General features: G+C 38.3%; 1 protein-coding gene across 3 annotated transcripts in view; it reads right to left on the bottom strand.

Annotated features, from left to right (window-relative positions):
- Positions 1 to 931: 931 nt before the first annotated feature.
- The window catches only part of PTP4A2 (protein tyrosine phosphatase 4A2), a 30,237-nt gene continuing 15,105 nt past the window's right edge, over positions 932 to 16,063 (bottom strand). For 2 of the 3 annotated variants that reach the window (XM_073903015.1, XM_025855847.2), the window contains exons 2-6: positions 14,276 to 14,962; positions 11,817 to 11,909; positions 6,619 to 6,749; positions 4,411 to 4,485; positions 932 to 3,605 (exon numbers count right to left, since the gene is read on the bottom strand). In XM_073903015.1, the coding sequence (XP_073759116.1) occupies positions 3,497 to 3,605; positions 4,411 to 4,485; positions 6,619 to 6,749; positions 11,817 to 11,909; positions 14,276 to 14,371 (504 nt within the window). In that variant the 5' untranslated portion in view covers positions 14,372 to 14,962 and the 3' untranslated portion in view covers positions 932 to 3,496. Of the gene's footprint in view, positions 3,606 to 4,410; positions 4,486 to 6,618; positions 6,750 to 11,816; positions 11,910 to 14,275; positions 14,963 to 16,063 lie in introns of those variants that run through there. The other variant, XM_073903014.1, reaches the window with a different exon arrangement.

Below are 16,063 nucleotides of genomic sequence, written 5' to 3'. Positions count from 1 at the left end.
TTTGGGGACGCGGGGGGAAAGGCCATAAACAGAGAGAATGGGAAAGTATTAAAATCTAAGTGTTTTCAAGGAGAGTCGAAGAGTATATGAAATAAAGAAATGTAGCAGGATTGTCAGATGGTACTAAGGCCTATTTGAGGTCATGACTTTAAACACAGAGACAGAGTCAGCATGTTCAGTTGCGCAAGTGCGCAAGTGCAGATAAGGTGGCAGACTGAACTTAACCAAAAATGGAGTTTAGCCAGGCAAGTATAATGAAGCAAGAGATGGGGCAGGGTAATTTGCTGTGTAGCTAAGAGTGAATTTAACAACTGACCACTGAATCTAAGGTAGGTAATGAACAGGAGGTGGGAAATTTAAAATAGGGAAAAGGATCAATGAACTCTAAGTCACACATGTATTGTAACCGCTTACTCTGTTCGTAACATCTACAGCTCTAACTCCTCTTCCAGATTAAGATCCTCCAAAGCGGGAAGTGTCTTCTCTTCTCATTCTTAGTACCTTAGCAGATAAGCTTGTTTTCTGAATGGATGGATGGACGCTTACCCTTGGTCTAAGGGAAATTCCCCACCCCCCAGTCCTATGATATAAAGTTCCTCCTTTCTCACTGTTCTCTAAGAGTTTGAGTAAAAAGTTGCAATGCTTCATCAAAAGCTATGGTATAAACAAATCCCTTGGAAAGAGACTAGATGCCTAATTCCTGCAGTGTTGTGTCCAAGAACTAAACCACAAAATGTACCAGATGCATCCCAACTCCAGTTAAGTTTACCCTTATTGAACACCTGGGTGGCATGAAATCTTTGAACTTCCCAACCTCTAATTATTTCACCTCCTTACAGTAATTAACAGAACAGGCCTTGAGAATACCAAGTTTTCTAAGGAGACATAAATGAAATTGAACCTGGGGTGGAGAACGATACACAGACAAAGAGCATGTAAAATAAGTTTTATTGTTCTTTAAAAGGGTTCAGGGTTTGGTTTTAAATCAGGCTGCACACCTTTCATCAGTCTGACATCTCTCTCACCATGTCAAACTGGCTTCAGCTAGCAATACTTCATTAAATCCAAAAGAAAAAAACTTTTAATTTTGAGGAAGAAAATCCAGTTCTGAGAACAATTAACATTAGTATGTGATTTAAAACAAAATGAGGGATAATGTTTCTTGTCGCTTTATACACCCTTCTCCGCATACAGAACCAGGAATGTAATTTTCCTATCTCAGGCAGGCACTGATGCTGCTGGACACTGCACACACATATACACACACATACACACACACTCCCCACAAACAAAATCAGAGCATGTCAAAGGGAAAAAGGTTGTTACTGTATTGATCAAAACCCTTGAAGTCAATAGACAGTCTAAGTTTAGAGGGTATGCTGTTTTGATCTTGATCCTATGTTAAAGGAATCTATTGTCATGTTCTGAAATAAAGAATTTTGGAGAGTACCATCATTTTTCACTTTAAAATTCTAGAAACAGTTTCAAAAAGCATTATTTTGTTTTGTTTTCTGGGATGGGAGAGGAGAGAATCTACAGATATTTATTTAGTTAAAAATCAAAACAACTCCGGCATAGGAAATAGGCAGTTCACATAGCCAGCCAACGTCTGAGGTATCATCAGTGTGAGACAAGGTCCCAGTCCATTCCTACTGGCCTAGCTGATCCTAAAAAAAATGGGAAGTTTATGGCTCTGCATAGCAAATTCCAGCAAGACAAGATGACCCTAAGCCTTTATTCAAATCCTTAGAAGCAGAGCACTATTAATATTTAGATGTAGAGCGCAAGAGCCCCCGATGGTCTCCTTCAACTTGCTTTGTCAATGCAGCCCGGTCACAACTGCCTTCTGCGAAGGAGCAGAATAGCTTCTCTAGATCAGCACATTGAACCTGGCAGAGAATCCGTGAAAATAACAGTACACCATTTCATCAACAATAGTCTCTTTGCTACTCATTGGGTTGCTTTATGTCTCTCTTCTACCCTGTATGGCCTGTGGACACATACTCACTAGGTATTGTTGGTTTAGAACCAGCAATTTTTTTTTTTTAATCTCATAAAGAACCTAGTAAGAAAATAACAAGGCAATCAGTGGTTAAACTGAACTGTACATATGGGGGCAGTTTGGAAAATACAAATCACAGGCATTTCTCAAGTCCAAAATATCCTATCTTTGCTGTTATTCCTTTCACCGTTCCTGAAAATTCATAGTACGAGTAAGTCCTAAATAAAAATTTTAAACTACCAGCATTCTCTGACATCATCAGACAGAAAATCAGAGTAATGTTACAAACCCACAATTCTAGAAAGTGTAGAAAGTGTGCTAACTCTCTGCCTGGACACTTCTTTAGTGATGGCCTGGAGTGCTCCCCTTCAGAAAAGAGAAGTTTCTGGGATACCCACTTAGCTTCATTGGTTGGAAAAGAGAAAAATTCGACTCTCAGCTAAGTTCTTTGAGAAGAAAGACTATTCTTAAAATGCCTTTTCCCCACTAATTTACCAAAATAAAAACCAAAACAAAAGGCTCTTGGCTACTTTGCCTAATGCTGAATAGGGTTTTCAAGAGAAGAAACTAACATGAACACCCATCATCAGTAAAGACTAAAAACCACCTGGATCATATAATATATATGCCACTGCTTTTTTTTTTTTTTTTTGGTGTTTTTTGTTTCTTTTTTTGTTTTGTTTTTTGTTTTTTCTAAAAGTGCCCAGGTGGGCTTAAGGCTGCCAGACTGCACACACACCTACAGCAACAAGGGCTTCTCCTATTCCATCTACAACATGTATTAGGGGAAAAAAGAGGGATAGGGGAAAGAAGAGCAGAGGGGGAAAATATACACCCACCACCACTGAAAGAAAGAAAGAAAGAGAGAAAGAAAGAGAGAGAGAGAGAGAGAGAGAGAGAGAGAGAGAGAGAGAGAGAGAGAGAAAGAAAGAAAGAAAGAAAGAAAGAAAGAAAGAAAGAAAGAAAGAAAGAAAGAGAAAGAAAGAAAAAAGAAAAGGAAAGGAAAGGAAAGAAAGAAAAAAGAAATGAAAAGAAAAAAGAAAACAAAGGAAAGGAAAAGAAAAGAAATCCCACAACAGGGAGATCTATGTGCCAAGCATAATGGAAAAGTGTGCTCCCCAAACAGATGGTTCTGCACAGGCTAATGTTCTGCTGGTTTTCCTCAGAGACCTATTTTGAAAAGTTAAAAAAGACAGGAGATTTTGATATAATTCAATCCTGGCAGAAATTCAAACTCCAACAATTAGGAGCAAAATCATCCTTCACTGAATTAATCCCTTTTTTCTTTCTCTTTTTCTTTTCTTAAACATTTTATTCATGTTATAGAGGGATTTCTTTTTTGTTTGCTTTTTTCCAATCATTAGGAAAGTGGTTGAGGAGTACTGAATCCATCACTACTTTGGTGACACAGTTAAAGATTCCAGATTCACATTTCCAGGTACCAAGAGTTCCCTCTAAATGTACAATCAAGTCAGCCTTCGTTTACACTTCTTTCTACTGAACACAGCAGTGCCCATTGGTGTCTCTGACGCGCAATCGCATCTTAGGTCGGTATTTCTCCAGGTAAAGCAGCTGTTTGGAATTGAATGCTCCCCTTCTTTTTCTGAAAATACAAGAATGACAAACTTGATCATGTAAAAAAAGAGCTGTCTCACTGAAATGCATTATTTATGGCCTAAGGCCTTTCTAACTCCACACAGCTCAAAAAGAGCATTATTTCCTATACCGTATCACTTAAGAGGAAGGGCTGATGGGTGAGCAAGCAGTGTGTGAAGCAGCAGGCACAGATGGCATTCCTTTAACTATGTCACTTTCCTAGAGCTGCTACCATACATTTCATGCCCTCTTATCAGTCTTTTTTTTTTTTTTTTTTTTTTTAAAGAAAAGGTTGAAAGGGAAAGGACAAGATAGTGACTGCCAAAGAATTCTGGACAACAAAATAACACGGCCCATTATTCCAGACTGATGCCAAGATTATCTGAGCAATACCATCCTGATTTGTGCCTGAACAGGTCACTTAAGAGGCATAGGTGATTAACTCCTTCTCTATGGATTCTTCCCTGCCTCTTGGTCATAGCTGCATTTGGAAGGTATTTTAGATATCCATTAAGAGAGTCACTAGATCACTTAGACTACTACCTGGCAATTCATTTTAAAGATTCCTAGATATTCAAGTCACATACTGGACATATTCTACAGTGTCCAAATTTGCCAGCTAAATTAGCAAATCTTTAAATCTGGGAGCCAACAGGACTATTACGAATCTCTCTACCACTTGTTCCTTTTGATTTCTTCAATCAATCTTTTAAGCCAACAAATTATTCCATACTACAAAGGGTACTTTCCATAATTCCTTCTTCTTGTATGGTCTTCTTTATGTGTTTCTGAACATAAAACTTCATACTCACTGTCTTATAAACTGAACTGCATCTTCATACTTCATTCCACATTCAATCAAAGCAAGTGCAACCAGCACAGGTGCCCTACAGAGAGAAACTCATTTGTAAATACCCACAAGTCTTTGGAATTAAAGGATTTTTTTAAAAAAGATTTTATTTATTTATTTGAGAGAGTGAGAGAGGGGTGAGGGGGAAGCAGACTCCCCACTCAGCAGGGAGCCCAGTGTGGGGCTCAATCCCAGAACTTGGGGATCATGACCTGAGCCAAAGGCAGACACCTAAGCAACTGAGGCACCCAGGCACACTGAAAGACTTTTTTTAAAACCCGGGATTACATATTACCAAAACAATGCAAAGCTTGAGCTTTCCTTTTCTTCCCTTATATTAAAATATCTGTTTTCCCTATACAGTAAAAATGTCTGTATCATGATAGTGTCTATGGTGTCATCCACTTTTAGTAAAGCACTAAATTCTACATCTTCATTAAGAGATCTTTATTCTTGGGGCACCTGGGTGGCTCAGACAGTCAAGCGTCCGACTCTTGATTTCGGCTCACATCATGATCTCGGCTCACATCATGATCTCAGTGTTGTGAGATCAAGCCCTGTGTGGGGCTCCACATTGCGCATGAAGCCTGCTTAAGATTCTCTCTCCCTATCCCTCTGCCCCTCCCTGCTCCCCTGCAGGCATGCACTCACTCTCTAAAAAGATCTTTATTCTTTAAAACATCAATTATCTCAAATTTACACATTATAGGTCATCAAAAATTCATCCGGCTTTAACCATCATCACACAGTAAGAAAAAAAAAATGACCAAATGTGTCATCTATATTGAGTATCTCAGAAATTTCATTACAAATCCATTTTAGTAGCTTTTCCTCAATACTAAAAAGGTGCTAGATTTCTTCAACAAAATCCTTTCTGTGAGCTAGGAGAGTGTCAGAGAATTGGTCATTAGGAACAGTTCTCTATGTAAGTATGTGGGGTTTTTTTGTTTTTTACATCTAACAAGGGACACTGAGGCCTGAGCAGGTCTCAACCTGTCTGTGGTTTGGGAATATTATATGCTTCAAAAAGCAAAGTAGAGGGTTTGTCTTCTGGGAAGACAAAGCTGTCTTCTCCTCTGAAAAAGTCTCCAACATAGTTGGATTTGGCATCTTCTAGGAATAGGAAGGCAGGGATTGAGGCCTCATGAGTCTGGGTTTACAGCTGAGGTAGAGAGAGAAGACAGTGATTATAACCAGAAAGTCCAGGTGAGCTGTAGTTACCTCCAGTACTCCTCACTATTAACACCCACTCTGGGTTTCAGGACAGTCACAGAAATAGATTCCTTAACAATAAAATAACAGTAATACACACACAGACAAAAATCTAGCAAGGGAAATGACGTTTTAAAATGTCCACTACATGGCACCAACTTTGGACTACCTGCTAGGATAGCTACCAGTTACCAAACTGCGTAAGTCAAGTTAGAACACTACCTTCACCCTTCAGAATAAGGACTGGAACTTCTGACCCTGAAGAAGAAACTGTACCACACTAAACTGCAAAAAAAGGAAAAGAGCAAACAAAAGGGCTGAGCAGGGGTAATAACCTGAGTCACCACCACCTTGAGGCAACAGCAGCCTGCACTAATGTTCTTCTGAGTCAAAGTGCACATCATAAACTGGCATTTAATCTGCTCTTGATGAGAGTGTTGCAACACCATTCCATGCAATGCTCAAGGAAAAAGGTCTTAAAATCAAAGTTACTTTTTGTTCTCCGTACATCTCCTTTCAGAAGTTTAAAGTTCAGCCATCTGCTCTGCACCTATTAATTTCCCATTCATCTCAATCCAAAATTAACCACATATAGATTCTTCAGAATCTAAAATTATTTTAATTTTGTTGCCCATTTCAAAGACCTAAGCCTCTGAATATGTGAAATAATGAGGAAAAAAACTCATACTGAATTAACCAATTTTTAGCTCAAATATAAAATAATTACATTAAATCAGTTTCGAAACAATTTCTGAGCCATCATCCACTAAATCTATTATGGGCATCAGAATCAGACAACCCACGAAACACAAAAAGCTGTCTTAAGAAACCATTACACGAGCTTCTGCTCTCATTTTCCTTTCCTTCATGCAATTTAATATTTGGTGTAATAAATACAAACTTCTACCAAAGTTAAATTTTTGATAATGAATTCTGGGACAAAAAGGTAAGAGCTTACCTTCCCAATCCTGCAACACAATGCACTGCAACACAGCAACCTGGCTCTTCACGAAATTTGGTTTTTAACAGGTTTAGCCAATCGTCTACTATCTGATTAGGGGGTGGCGCTCCATCATCAAATGGCCAATCCTGGAAAGAAAAGATCTTTTACATTAAATTGTTATTTTCTGTGGAATAGTATCTAATGCAGAACAGCTGCATAGAACACAGAGTGGATCTAACTTTTTTTTTTAGGGGGTGGGTACAGAGAGAGAGGGAGGGAGAGAGAGAGAGAGAATCTTTTTTTAAATTTTTTATTGTTATGTTAATCACCATACATTACATCATTAGTTCTTGATGTAGTGTTCCATGATTCATTGTTTGTGCATAACACCCAGTGCTCCACGCAGAACGTGCCCTCTTTAATACCCATCACCAGGCTAACCCATCCCCCACCCCCGTCCCCTCTAGAACCCTCAGTTTGTTTTTCAGAGTCCATCGTCTCTCATGGTTCGTCTCCCCCTCCCCCTCCGACTTACTCCCCTTCATTCCTCCCCTCCTGCTATCTTCTTCTTTTTCTTTTTTCTTAACATATGTTGCATTATTTGTTTCAGAAGTACAGATCTGTGATTCAACAGTCTTGCACAATTCACAGCGCTCACCATAGCACATACCCTCCCCAATGTCTATCACCCAGCCACCCCATCCCTCCCACCCCCCACCACTCCAGCAATACTCAGTTTGTTCCCTGAGATTAAGAATTAGAGAGAGAGAATCTTAAGCAGACTCCATGCCCAGCACAGAGCCCAATGCAGGGCTTAATCTCACAACCTTGAGATCATGACCTGAGCCAAAATCAAGAGCTGGACACTTAACCGACTGAGCCATCCAGGTGCCCCTACATATCTATTCTTTTTTTTTTTTAAGATTTTATTTATTTGAGAGAGAGCACACAAGCAGGGGGAGGGGCAGAGGGAGAGGGAGAGGGAGAGGGAGAAGCAGACTCTCTGCTGAACAGGGAGCCCTACGCGGGACCCTGAGATCATGACCTAAGCCGAAGGCAGACGCTTAACCGACTGAGCCACCCAGGCCCCCCAATATATACCTATTCTTAATAACACAATTCTGATCACTGCTGAAAGTTTTTTCTAAGATCAAAATTCATGTGTGCCAAGGAACTCAGGCTTCTCAATGACATGTTGTCAGCACTGTAAGCATCTAATTTTATCTTACAGAAATCTCTTATCAGAGTGATAAGAAACTAGTGTTCTTCAAATATTTTATCTGAACAAAGCAATAATTAGACATAATAGAGAAAACTCTAATTAGGGCCTCGGCAAAGTAAGAGAGAATACAACACCTGTCAATATAATTTAAAGGTCCACTCTGGCAAAGAAGCGTATCAACTAGTATCTCATTGATCTCTACAAATATTTTGAGGATTATCCCCCAAATAGTTCTAAGCTATGATGCCTTTTCTTTAGAGAAAGGCTCTCTCATAAGAAATCTCCAGTAGTGGGGCACCTGGGTGGCTCAGTTGGTTAGGCGACTGCCTTCGGCTCAGGTCATGATCCTGGAGTCCCGGGATCGAGTCCCACATCGGGCTCCCTGCTCAGCAGGGAGTCTGCTTCTCCCTCTGACCCTCTTCCCTCTCGTGCTGTCTCTCATTCTCTCTCTCTCTCTATCAAATAAATAAATAAAATCTTTAAAAAAAAAAAAAAAGAAATCTCCAGTAGTTAGCATATCATAACAGAAATATACTACCATCTTTGTGCTTGTATATTTTTAAAAAAGGGGTGGGGAGCACCTGGGTGGCTGTCAGTTAAGCATCTGCCTTCAGCTTGGGTCATGATCCCAGGGTCCTGGGATCAAGCCCCGTGTGTCTGGCTCCCTGCTTGGTGAGGAGTCTACCTCTCCCTCTTCCTCTGCTCCTCTCCCACTTGTGCACACGCTCTAATAAATAAAATCTTTAAAAATAAATAAATAATAGTAAATATTTTTAAAGCTCTGCCTAAATTATACAGATCCCATCTAACAAGCACAAGTGCCACATGATAGGGTCCTGAGCAAATGGAGACCTTTTTCCCAAGTATCCCTTTCTCTTTTAATATTCATCGATTTGTGTATGTGTGTGTTTTTAAGTAATCTCTACCCCCAAGGTGGGGCTGAAACTTCACAACTCCAAGATCGAGAGTAGCATGTTCTACTGACTGAGCCAGCCAGGCGCCCCTTGGGTTGTTTTTTAATTAAGACCAACCCCATGTGCATATAGGCAGGGTTTATCTTCCTTTCTACCTAGCAAAAGGGCCTAAGAAACCAACATAAATCAGCTTTAAAGAAAGAGGGGAAGGGAATTCACATTTTGCATTCCCTCTCTCCCATCTACCTTCAAGGACAGAAATGCAAAAATGCTGGGAATTTTTTTTAAAACATAAGATTATTCTGGGGCACCTGGGTAGCTCAGTTGGTTAAGCGACTGCCTTTGGCTCAGGTCATGATCTTAGGGTCCTGGGATCGAGCCCCGCATCGGGCTCCCTGCTTGGCGGGAAGCCTGCTTCTCCCTTTCCCACTCCCCCTGCTTGTGTTCCCTCTCTCACTGTCTCTCTGTCAAATAAATAAATAAAATCTTAAAAAAAAAACCCATAAGATTATTCTAATGAGATTGGATAAGGACACTTTAAGATGCTAGAGAAAGAAAAGTGACAAAGCACTAAATTGATTCTGCACTCATTATGGGCACCACTAGAACACTTCATGTAGCACCATTAGCTGTGACAACACATTATGTTTGATTTGTCAACTACACCCCATAATTAAAGGGCTGTCAGTGTTATCATTACAAATGTCACTAAGTTTAACTGTAAATAGCAGTAAAATCAGTAAGCAAGTACCTTGAGAGCTTACTTCCTCTAATACTCCCTAAAATACATCCAGTTAAGTAACAATAATATGAAACATGCTTCACTTACTCATATAAAGCAGTTTCTATCAAAAAAAAAATCATTAAAATAATTATTTAGAACTGTCTGAACTTCAAACTGACAACTGAAACCACCATTAGTCTTTTCCAATATGCCTCTGATTTGCAAGAACATTAGTCAAAAGATTTTAAAGGTCTTATTTTGGGGACAACCTCTTACAAAGTATTCCAGGGGCGCCTGGGTGGCTCAGTCAGTTGAGCATCTGACTCTTGGTTTTGGCTCAGGTCACGACCTCAGGGTCATGAGATCAAGCCCTTCATAAGGTTCCCCACTCAGCACAGAGTCAGCCTGAGATTCTTTCTCTCTTCTCCCTCTGCCCCTCCCCCCACACTCGCAGGCTCTCCTTCTCACTCTAAAATAAATAAATAAATAAAATCTATAAAGTATTCCAAAACTTCTTCACTTAGCAAAAGTAGATTAACAATCCACTTAAAATCTCTGGAAAAAGCAAAGAAATTCCAAGCTTAATTCTAAATGTCCTTCTTGTTTAAAAGTTTAAGTTAGACCTTTAATTTTATCCGATCATAGCTATTTAAAACGAAAGTGTAGATTTAAAGGTGTAGAATAAATCCCAGACCTACCATTATCTTTGACAAACTGGTTCAAGTTCTTTAGTTCATCTCTATCTCATAAAGGTGTTTACCAACATTACTGATTCAAACAAACTATAGTCAGTCCACAGTTCATTTTCTCACACATGCCATCTGTCAAAACAAACTGATTTCTCATCTGCCCACTGGAGAACATACTCACAATACAGGAAAAAGAACTTGTAGTCAGCCTAGTTTCAGAAGTTAAAATTTTGTTTTTATATTTTTAAACACGGGGTTACATTTTATACATGTTTATATGTATCCCCAGTGATTTCCAGCCAGGGCACCTTAAAGTCCTTTAGAAATGGGAATGAAAGCAAATTATCACCATACCATTCTATTAAAAAACATAATGATTGGCTATTTAGTTTTTGTGTTTTCACCAAAATGGAGGTGAGGAAACTTTGTGGATCAGACATGAGACAACTGCCTTACCAACAGGACATTTATTTTCTTTGCATGAACTGCCTTCCCAACTACTGACCAATGCATAAAGACTACAGAACTACCTCTCAATAAAAAAAAAGGAACATAACCTTGTACCAGTATCTTATTACTTTCTTCCTAACCAACTACTTAAAAACTCTCCAGTTCTCTTCCTACAACACTGTCTTCCCATGATTAAATCAAAGAACTCTAAGACACCTAAGACTATAAGGTCATTTCATTACATGCTCTTGCGGTTTAGACAACTATTTAGGCAAGAAGGTACAAAATTTTACCTAACCTGAGGCTCCTGTTTCCAATAAATGAAATAGTGTATTTAGGGACTAAGGAGGAATTTAAAATAATTCCAATCACTTTATGTTCAAACTGAAAACCTTCTTAGAACCTACCACAAAGTATCAGGAACTATGCCTTCTTCCTCTCCCTTAACCTCTTCTCCAGCCTTTCTGTCCCCTATAGGTTATCCACAAAATAGTAACTAATTAGTACTTGCAAAATCAGACAGAATACAGCTGACCCTCAAACAACACAGGTTTGAACTGTGTGGGTCCACTTATATGCAGATTTTTTCCCAATAAACACAGTAGAGTACTATAAGTGTATTTTCTCTTATTTTTAAATAAAATTTTTTCTCTAGCTAACTTTATTGTAAGAATATAGTATATAATACATGTAACATACAAAATATGTGTTAATGGCCTGTTTATGCTATTGGTAAGGTTTCTGGTTAACAGTAGGCTATTAGTAGTTAAGTTTTTGGAAAGTCAAAAGTTATATGTGGATTTCTGACTATGTGGGGGTTGGTGTCCCTAACCCCACATTCAAGGGCCAACTGTATTTCCATGTGACTTAAGAATTTCTGATGGAAATTACTTTCAGTTAGATTCAAACCAGTAGCCTAGATACAAAAGTTAAATATTGCAATAATTTCCTAGAGAAAATAAAATACAAATTTCCATTTTCTTGAAATAAGTGTACACTCAATTTTGCTTTTCATTTGTTGAAAATACTCTGCATATATAAACTTTAAGGGCACAAATGGACAAAACTGCCAATGCAAAAATTTTTAAAGATTGTTACCAACTATATCTCCTATAAGCTTAAAAAGCATACTACTGAGTGCCCAGTTTTAAAAACAGTTAAGTTTAAAAGGTACTAGTTGTTTGTAGTGAAAAATTAAAACACTACACACTCACTAGAACGTGGATTCCTTCTTTTTCAACTGGAGCTTTATCATATGTAGCATCACAAACTCGAACCAAAGTTGTCACTCCATACTTCTTAAGTTCCTTTAAAGAAGAATATAAGGGAACATGCTTTTAGAATCTGCAACCAAAACTTTGAAAATGTACTATTATAAACTGAAGCAATGAGACATCATTCTTAGACGAAGATAAAAATCATTCTCATGGTGGCAACATATAGAATGGACACTCAGGCTCTTAGTGGAAGCATCAACACAATCACCTTTATGAAGGACAATTTGGTAACATATCACAAAAACTATAAAAGCACATATACACTCTGACCTAGAAATTCTACTTCTGAGAATTTATACTAACAAAGTAATTAAAGATATACCCAAAGATTTAGGTACCAGTGTGTTCAGCATGGGCTGTTTGGAATGGTAAAAAGATGGAAACATGAATGGTCCAAAACAGGGGAACAGTTACAGAGTATGGCACATCCATACAGGATACTCTGACAGCTATAAAAATAATATTAAAAAGGTTGGGGGAAGATTTTTTCTAAAATATAGTATGATCCTGGGGCACTTGGGTGGCTCAGTCGTTAAGCGTCTGCCTTTGGCTCAGGTCATGATCCCAGGGTCCTGGGATCAAGCCCCGCATCCGGCTCCCTGCTCCGCGGGAAGCCTGCTTCTCCCTCTCCCACTTCCCCTGCTTGTGTTCCCTCTCTCGCTGTGACTCTGTCAAATAAATAAATAAAAATCTTTAAAATATATATAAATAGTGTGTGTGATCCTATCTATCTGTATATAAATAAATATACACGTATATGCAGAGAAAAACATCCAGAAGCCGGATATTAAGAGTTAAGTATTTTCAAATTGTCTTTTTGTTTATGTGTATCTTCTGATTTTTACACAGTAAGTACTTATTGCTTTTTTAATTTAAAGAAACAAAAGTAGAGCGCCTGGCTGGCTCAGTCAGTGGAGCATGCAACTCTTGATCTTGAGGTTGTAAAGTTCAAGCCCCACAATGGGTGTAGAGGTTACTTAAAAATCTTTAAAAAAAATAAGATAAAATGAAAGAAACAAAAGTAATCTTGAAATTAAGATTAAAAAGTGGTATATTACAAAGCCAACAAACATACCATTACAGCCAGAAGCCTTGCTCCTTTAAAACTTTTCCTACCGTAATGCCTAATCCAGTGACCACCTATCTTCAATGGGCCACCAACATCTTTTTATAGTTGCAGGACAGTGGCCTCTGCCACTTTTGGAGTCTATGACCATGGAATCCACAGGCTGAAAATAGTATCACATAATTCAACCAGGCTTAAAGATGACTGAACCTAAGGGCACACAGGCCTGGAATCAACTTGTACACTGTGTACACAAAGTTAAGAAGCTCTGGGAATTAGAAGTATAAAGAGCAGGAACAGTGACATCCTATAAGAAGTGTCCATCCATCACTTGATTCTCCAAAGAGTCAAGTTATTTTTTGATTCTCCAAAGAGTCAAGTTATTTTAACTGCTAACGAACTTTATTTTTCACAGAAAGGCCTTCTTCTAAAACAGACTCAGGAAAGTTGTTGGTATTATATGCAGTCAGTTAATTTTAAAACATTTCAAAATACAGATAAAATCCTATTAAAATGAACTCCATGGTAGCCAGTCACAGAAAGGTTATAGAAATTTTTATAGTAAATATTTGTGTCCTTAAGCAAGTCAAAACCTCTTCTGAACTCAGTTTTGCCATCTGTAAAATGTGAGGGGTAGATTAATAATCCCTAGGAGTTCATTCAGCTCTTTAAGTCTACTCCATAAATACAGCAGAGAAAATGAAGGATCTGACATAAAAATGTTACCTATAATACCTTTCCTCCCTGTAAGGTTCTGACCCTTGCATATGATGGTCACTATTGCTAAGTAGTTCTGGAGTAGATTTTTATCAAAACTGGCTAGAATATTTGAGGCAGACACGGGTTTTTGAGTCAAGAGACAGTTCTACCATATGCTGTGTACCTTTAGGCAAATTACTAAATTACCAAATTGCCCTGAAACTCAGTTTCCTCATCTGTAGGAGGGAGATAATACCAGTACCTATATCTCATAGGGCTATCTTCAGTAGTAAATGATACAATGCATAAAACTGCTTATTGTAATGTTGGATACATATACTAAGAGTTCAATAAATGTTAATTATTTTTATTATTAAAAATATGAACTAACTATATAGAAAGGATATTTAAAAAAAAACCTACTAGATAATCTCTAAAGTCTCCCCAAATTCCATAAATGTTCTTTTAAAAAACTAATTCAACCCAATTCAAACAAAGATTGGTAGGATGACCATCCATATTCCAAACACGGAAATAAATGGCCTTGTATTAAGAGATTTCTTCATAATGCTGTTCATCTATAACTTTACCTATAAATCAATCCAAAAAGTAGACCATACTACAATCTTACCTCTGTGAACTTGTTGAGGGTCGCATTGGTAGGGTTGTGAGTTATCAGAAAACGCATATTCTCATAGGAGATCTCCACAGGGGCTGGACGGTTCATTATGGCAAATAAAAAGTGTGAGCGTGCGTGTGTGGGTGTGATGGGGAAAATGAAAAAAAAAATCAAATCCTGAAATGTTTCACAGCAGAAAACATTAAAAAGACCACTAAAATGCCTAATATTGATCAGTGTTTTCTCTATTCAACTTGTTTATTCTTTAAGAAGCTTCTCTCTTCAAGGTAAGCAGAAGTATTTAGAATCCACTTGAATCCAAATTCAACTTGGGCCTCAATGTCTGCAGATGGATACCTTCGGACTCCAAAAAAATCCAACTACATACAAAACTTAAGTAGCCTTTACTACATTTAGGCACTAGTGAGACAAGTTAAAAGTGTAGGTTGCTTTCCACTTTTGTTTACTTGATGCTTAATTTTACTGGAGTCATTAAAAGAAATATGCTTGCAATAAAAAAAAAAAGCCAACTATTTCTGAGGCCAGTCTCGGTGTCCAGAGTCTTCAAGGCAATGTTAATTATGGCACATAGAACCCCCAAGCTCACTTGTCAGCGAAAATGCTGTGCTGAGCCTGGCAGAAGTCTGCCCTCACGCTCAGAATCGCCATAAATGTGCAACGTATATTCCAACGAAAAACCTAGAGGAGAAAAACATAAGTAAAATGAACTGGAGATTGACAGCATGGTAAACATGATACTCAAAGTCAAGAATACGTTCTCTATGAGTCCAAAGACATCTGAAATGCCACCAATTCTAAATTATTGTCATCTACAAAAACTAGGATAAAAATGTATACCAAGAGTTTTAAGTCAGAAAATTCAAAAGTATGTCTTTCCTTTTTCAAAAGGGGGTTCAACAAAATTTCTGTTTGGTTATTTGTAACTCAATTTTTTTTTAAGATTTTATTTATTCATTTGAGACACAGAGATAGAGAGAGAGAAAGCATGAGCAGGGAGAGAGGCGGAGGGAGAGGGAGAAGCAGCAGCTCCTCGCTGAGCCAGGAGCCCGATGTGGAGCTCGATCCCAGGACCCTGGGATCATAACCTGAGCCAAAGGCAAACACTTAACCATCTGAGCCACCCAGGCGCCCCAACTCATTTTTAAGTGACCTTATTTTTAAATCCATTTAAAAGATTTATTAAGAGATCCTTAAAGAAACCTTCCCTCCACAGACTCTTCATAAAGTTCACAATGATCTTACTCTTCTGCTGTGATGGTTAAGTCCTTCACATATACACTTTGCTTAAAGTAAGATACATCTGTAGGGGCGCCTGGATGGCTCAGTCGGTTAAGCATCTGGCCTTCGGCTCAGGTCATGATCCCAGGGTCCTGGGATCGAGCCCCGAGTCGAAGCCTGCTTCTCCCTCTCCCACTGCTGTTTCCCCTGCTGTGCTCTGTGTCAAGTAAATAAAATCTTAAAAAATAACAATAATAAAATAAGATACATCTGTAAATAGATGAAGGGTATTTACCAAAATTCCACTTTGAGAATGTAATTCTTTCTATCCAAAGGATATGCATGCATTGGCCCCCAATTATAACACTAGTCCATAAGTACTTTTCAAAAAATTAATTTATTTCCCTTACAACTCTAAGTAGTTGTTACTACCTACAAGGAATGAGGAAAGAGGATCAGAAAGTGAAGTGACTTGTCTAAGGTGAATGTCTTCTGTTAGTCCAATGTTTTTTCCAATGTACCGTAATGCCTGCTGCCTCAACTAATGCATAAATCCCATCA

Source organism: Callorhinus ursinus, unplaced genomic scaffold (assembly GCF_003265705.2).
Source record: "Callorhinus ursinus isolate GAN/ISIS: 27379988/994484 unplaced genomic scaffold, GSC_fseal_2.0 scaffold18, whole genome shotgun sequence".
NCBI lineage: Eukaryota > Metazoa > Chordata > Mammalia > Carnivora > Otariidae > Callorhinus > Callorhinus ursinus.
Note: the sequence above shows the minus strand (reverse complement) of the source record. Positions and strands in the feature narration are given on the sequence as shown.